The 5021-nt window shown below is 69.5% G+C and overlaps 2 protein-coding genes across 2 annotated transcripts in view; one reads left to right on the plus strand and one right to left on the minus strand.

Annotated features, from left to right (window-relative positions):
• Positions 1-5: 5 nt before the first annotated feature.
• Positions 6-4070, minus strand: QTRT1 (queuine tRNA-ribosyltransferase catalytic subunit 1; the record flags this gene model as incomplete). The annotated part of the gene is made up of 8 exons (XM_039717681.1): positions 3706-4070; positions 3462-3530; positions 2539-2677; positions 1265-1343; positions 556-1017; positions 395-470; positions 202-311; positions 6-117 (listed from the first exon to the last, which is right to left on the minus strand). Coding segments are annotated over exons 1-8 (1275 nt in total), but the record flags the coding sequence as incomplete, so codon positions are not given.
• A 597-nt stretch (positions 4071-4667) lies between these two features.
• Positions 4668-5021, plus strand: part of LOC120506295 (dynamin-2-like) — a 26498-nt gene continuing 26144 nt past the window's right edge. The window contains exon 1 of the mRNA XM_039717680.1: positions 4668-4977. Within this exon, the coding sequence (XP_039573614.1) occupies positions 4817-4977 (161 nt within the window). The 5' untranslated portion in view covers positions 4668-4816. The remainder of the gene's footprint in view (positions 4978-5021) is intronic.

Here is a 5021-nt window from a genome sequence, read left to right on the forward strand (position 1 = left end):
CCCCCCAGAGCCCCCCCGAGCCCCCTGCCCACCTGGTAGGCGATGTTGTGCAGGGTGAGCAGGTGCAGCGCCGCCGTGTTGGAGCGCAGCAGCGCGTGCAGGTACGCCCGGGAATACCTGGCGAGGGGGGAAATGGGGGATGTGGGGGGTCAGCCCCACCTCGGGGACCCCCCCAGACCCTCCCCAGAGCCCCCCGCCCACCTCTGGCACGTGGGGCAGCCGCAGTCGGCGTCGATGGGCCGGAAATCTTTGGCGAATTTCTGATTTTTCAGCTGCAGGGACCCCCAGGGCACCAGGGCGGAACCGAAACGCTGCGGGGGGACCAGAGCGGGTTACGGGGGTCCCCAAAACCCCGGGGAGGGGTCCCAAACGCCCCCCCCCGAGCCCCCCTTACCGCCGTGCGGGTGGGGAACACGCAGTCGAACATGTCACAGCCCAGCGCGACGCAGACCACCAGGTCGGTGGCGTAGCTGGGGGCGAACTGGGGGTGACTCCGGGGGTCTCCCCCGGGCCGGCCGGCTCTGGGGGGGCTGCCGGGGGGACCCCCGCACTCACCCCACGCCCATCAGGTAGCGGGGCTTGTCCCGGGGCAGGTGCTCGGTGCTGAGCTTCACCGCGCGCCAGAACCGCGCCTTGGCCTCGCCGCCGCTCAGGCCCCCGATGGCAAAGCCGGGCACGTCCCGCTGGGTCATGGCTGGGAGACCCCCACATCGCCCCCAAATCACCCCTGAACTGCCCCCCGGGACCCCCAGATCACCCCGGGACCCCCAGATCACCCCTGAGCCATCCTGAGCCCCCTGGATCTCCTCGAGTCCCAGTGTGGAACCGGGCACGTCCCGCTGGGTCATGGCTGGGAGGGGGTGGAGACCCCCCACATTACCCCAAATTAATCCCTGAGCCTCCTCCAGGACCCCCAGATCACCCCGGGACCACCCCTGGGACCCCCAGTTCACTCCTGAGCCCCCTGGATCTCCTCGAGCCCCAGTGCGGAACCCATCACGTCCCGCTGGGTCATGGCTGGGAGACCCCCAGATCGCCCGTTTGGGGGAGTCTCAAGGGAGTCTCAGGGTGTTTCGGGGGGTCCCAGGGTGGTTTGAGGGGATCCCAGAGGACTCTCAAGAGTGTTTCAGGGGGGTCTCAGGGTGTTTCCAGGGATCCCAGGGTGTTTTAGGGGGTCCCAGGGGGGCTCTCAGGGTGTTTTGGGGGCTCTCAGGGTGTTTTGGGGGGGTCTCGGGGTGTTTTGGGGGTCTCAGGGGGTCCCCACCTGTGCATGGCCTCCTCGACGCGCGGCCCCGTCGTGGTGCTGCTCACGACGTCGTCCAGCTGCATCACGATGTCAGCGCCTGGCCCGGTACCGGGGAGGGGTCACCCCGGGTTTGGGGGTCCCACCCTGGGTCTGGGGGTCCCACCAGGGTCCTTCCCACCCTGGGCTTGGGGGTTCAATTCCCTGGGATTTTGGGGTCCCATCCCCGGGCTGGGGTCCCACCCTGGGTCTGGGGGTCCCACCAGGGTCCTTCCCACCCCCGGGTTTGGGGGTCCCACCCCCAGATTTGGGGGTTCCATTCCCTGGGATTTTGGGGTCCCATCCCTGGGATTTGGGGTCCCATCCCCGGGCTGGGGTCCCACCCTGGGTCTGGGGGTCCCACCAGGGTCCTTCCCACCCTGGGCTTGGGGGTTCAATTCCCTGGGATTTTGGGGTCCCATCCCTGGGATTTGGGGTCCCATCCCCCAGGATTTTGAGGGTTTCTCTCCCCGGGATTTGGGGGTGCATCCCCCCAGGTTTGGGGGTCCCACCCCTGGGATTTGGGGGTCCCTCTTCCCCAGGATTTGGGGGTCTCTCCCCCTGAGATTTGGGGGCTCCACTCCTGGGATTTCGGGGTCCCTCCCCCCAGATTTGGGGGTTCAATTCCCTGGGATTTTGGGGTTCCTTTCCCCGAGATTTGGGGTCACATCCCCCAGGATTTGAGGGTCTCTCCCCCTGGGATTTGGGGGCTCCACTCCTGGGATTTGGGGGTTCCATTCCCCGAGATTTGGGGTCACATCCCCCAGGATTTGAGGGTCTCTCCCCCTGGGATTTGGGGGCTCCACCCCCGGGATTTGGGGGTCCCATCCCCCAGAATGTGGGGGTTCCATCCCCCGGGATTTTGGGGTCCCTCACCCCAGATTTGGGGGTTCCATTCCCTTGGATTTCAGGGTTCCATCCCCTGGGATTTGGGGTCACATCCCCCAGGATTTTGGGGGTCCCACCTCCCCAGGTTTGGGGGTCCCAGCCCTGGGATTTTGGGGTCCCAGCCCTGAGATTTTGGGGGTCCCATCCCCGGATTTTGGGGTCCCATCCCCGGATTTTGGGGGTCCCATCCCCGGATTTGGGGGTCCCACCCCCCGTGTTGGTTCCATTCCCTTGGATTTCAGGGTTCCATCCCCTGGGATTTGGGGTCCCATCCCCCAGGATTTTGGGGGTCCCACCCCCCCAGGTTTGGGGGTCCCATCCCTGAGATTTTGGGGTCCCAGCCCTGGGATTTTGGGGTCCCGGCCCACCCAGGGCGTTCTGGATCTCCATGGATCTCTCGGGGCTCAGCAGGATCTCCTCCCCGCCGTGGGGGGGCTGGAAGAGAACCCCCTCCTCCGAGACCCGCGCCAGCCGCAGCAGCGACACCATCTGGAACCCCCCGCTGTCCTGGCACCCCAAAAACACTGCTCAGACCCCCCAGGAACACCCCCAGGAACACCCCGGGACCCCCTGGGAACCCCCCGCTGTCCTGGCACCCCAAAAACGGCGCTCAGGGGGGTGGGGAACCCCAAAAACCCCCCCAGAAACACCCCCAGAAACACCCCAGAACCCCCCGCTGTCCTGGGGACCCCAAAAACACTGCTCAGGGGGGTGGGGAGCCCCAAAAACCCCCCCAGAAACACCATCTGGAACCCCCCGCTGTCCTGGGACCCCAAAAACGGCACTCGGGGGGGGCAGGGAGCCCCAAAAACCCCCCCAGAACTGCCCAGGAACCCCCTGCTGTCCTGGGGACCCCAAAAACACTGCTCAGGGGGGGCAGGGAGCCCCAAAACCCCCCCCAGGAACACCCCGGGACCCCCAGGAACAACCCAGGAACCCCCCGCTGTCCTGGGACCCCAAAATCGGCACTCAGGGGGGTGGGGAACCCCGGGAACCCCCCAGGAACACCCCGGGACCCCCTGGGACCACTCAGGGAACCCCAGAACCCCCCCGGGACCACCCAGGAACCCCCCGGGACCCCCCATGGCAATGCCCCGGGACCACCCCAAAACCCCTTGGGACCCCCCCGGGAACCCCAGAACCCCCCGGGACCACCCAAGACCACCCCGGGACCACCCCAGGAACACACCAGGAACCCCCCGGGACCACCCCGGGGGCCACGCCCGGGGGTCCCCGTGCCCCCAATCCGGGGGTCCCGGCGGTGCCCCCCTCCCCAATCCGGGGGTCTCACCGTCAGCAGGTTGTGCGGCCAGTCCATGAAGCCGTGCAGGCCCCCGGCGCGCCGGACCAGCTCCGAGCCCTGCGGGGAACCGGGAGCGAGCTGGGACCGGGACCGGAACCGGAACCGGGACCGGAACCGGGAACGGAAACCGAACTGGAACCGAACCGGAACCGGGAACCCGCGGCGGCAGCTCCGACCTCACCCGGAACTCGGGAACTCCCCGAGCCCCCCGGAGCCCCCCGGTGCCGCTCACCGGCCGCGTGCCCAGGTGGAAGGTGTTGCCCAGGCAGATGCGGCAGCCCAGCGCCGCCAGCTGCGCGGCCGTCAGGCCCTTGGCGGTGCCGCGGGTGCCCACGGGCATGAACACGGGGCAGGGCACGGCGCCGTGCGGCAGCCGCAGCTCCCCGGCCCGGGCGCGGCTCCGCCCGCACTCGGCCGCGATCCGCAGCACCGGCGGCGGCCCCGCCGTGGGCGCCGCCATCTTGGCCGGAAGAGGAAGTAGAGGCGCCGCCGGAAGTGACCGTTACCGCGGCAACGCGGCGGCCATGTTGGGCCTTGTGGGGATGGGGAGCGGCGGAGAACGGAGGTGCCCAAAGACCCCCGGAGGTCGCCCGAGTTCAGCGGAGACCCCTCCCCAAGCCCGGCGGGGAGGGAGCGGAGCCAGCTCCTGCTGCTCCTGCTTCCTGCGGGGTTCTCGGGGCGTTCCAGCCCCGGGGATTCGCTTCGGGGCTGGCGTTCCCCGTGAGGGAACACACGGCGCTGCGCGGTCACGGGAGGGCCGCGAGGCACCGGAACGGCAACCGGCGAGGGGGACTCGCTGAACGGCGGCCGGCTGACCCACTGCGGGAGGGTTTTCCGTTCCCTAAGATCCCTCTCTCGGTTGAATTGGCCGGCCCGCTCGGAGCGGCGGGCGCGCTGCCGAACGGAAAGGAGGGCGGGGAGGCAGAGCAGGGCGGGCTCCCGGGGCCGCTCCGGGCCGCGCTCCCGGGGGAAGCTCTGTCCGCCAATTCAATGGCGGAACCGGTGAGGGGCGGGACCGCATCCCCGCCGCCTCAGCTGACACAGCAGCGCCGCCTCCCATTGGCTGTCAGCGATGAGTGACGGCCGAGAGACCAATAGAAAGCGGGCTTGTCTTCCCGGTGCCGCCCTTTGGGATGATTGACAGCTCTCTGCTCCTATCCGCTCTGCGCGTTCTGTTGACGGGCAGCCCAGCCGGCCAATGGCGTGGCGCGCCGCGGGAGCGGGGCGGGCCCGGCGGTGCCGGATGAGGAGACTCTGAGGGGAAGTTTGGCCGCCGCCGCCGCCGCGGGCCCCGTGAGGAGGAGCCGCCGCCGGGAGCGCGGGCCCGGCACCGCCGCGCCGCCATGGGCAACCGGGGCATGGAGGAGCTCATCCCGCTGGTCAACAAGCTGCAGGACGCCTTCAGCTCCATCGGCCAGAGCTGCCACCTCGACCTGCCGCAGATCGCCGTGGTGGGCGGGCAGAGCGCCGGCAAGAGCTCGGTGCTCGAGAACTTCGTGGGCCGGTGAGCGGCGGCGGCGGCGGCGGCGGCGGAGGGAGGGCGGGAGG

Source organism: Passer montanus, unplaced genomic scaffold (assembly GCF_014805655.1).
Source record: "Passer montanus isolate IOZ18808 unplaced genomic scaffold, ASM1480565v1 scaffold382, whole genome shotgun sequence".
NCBI lineage: Eukaryota > Metazoa > Chordata > Aves > Passeriformes > Passeridae > Passer > Passer montanus.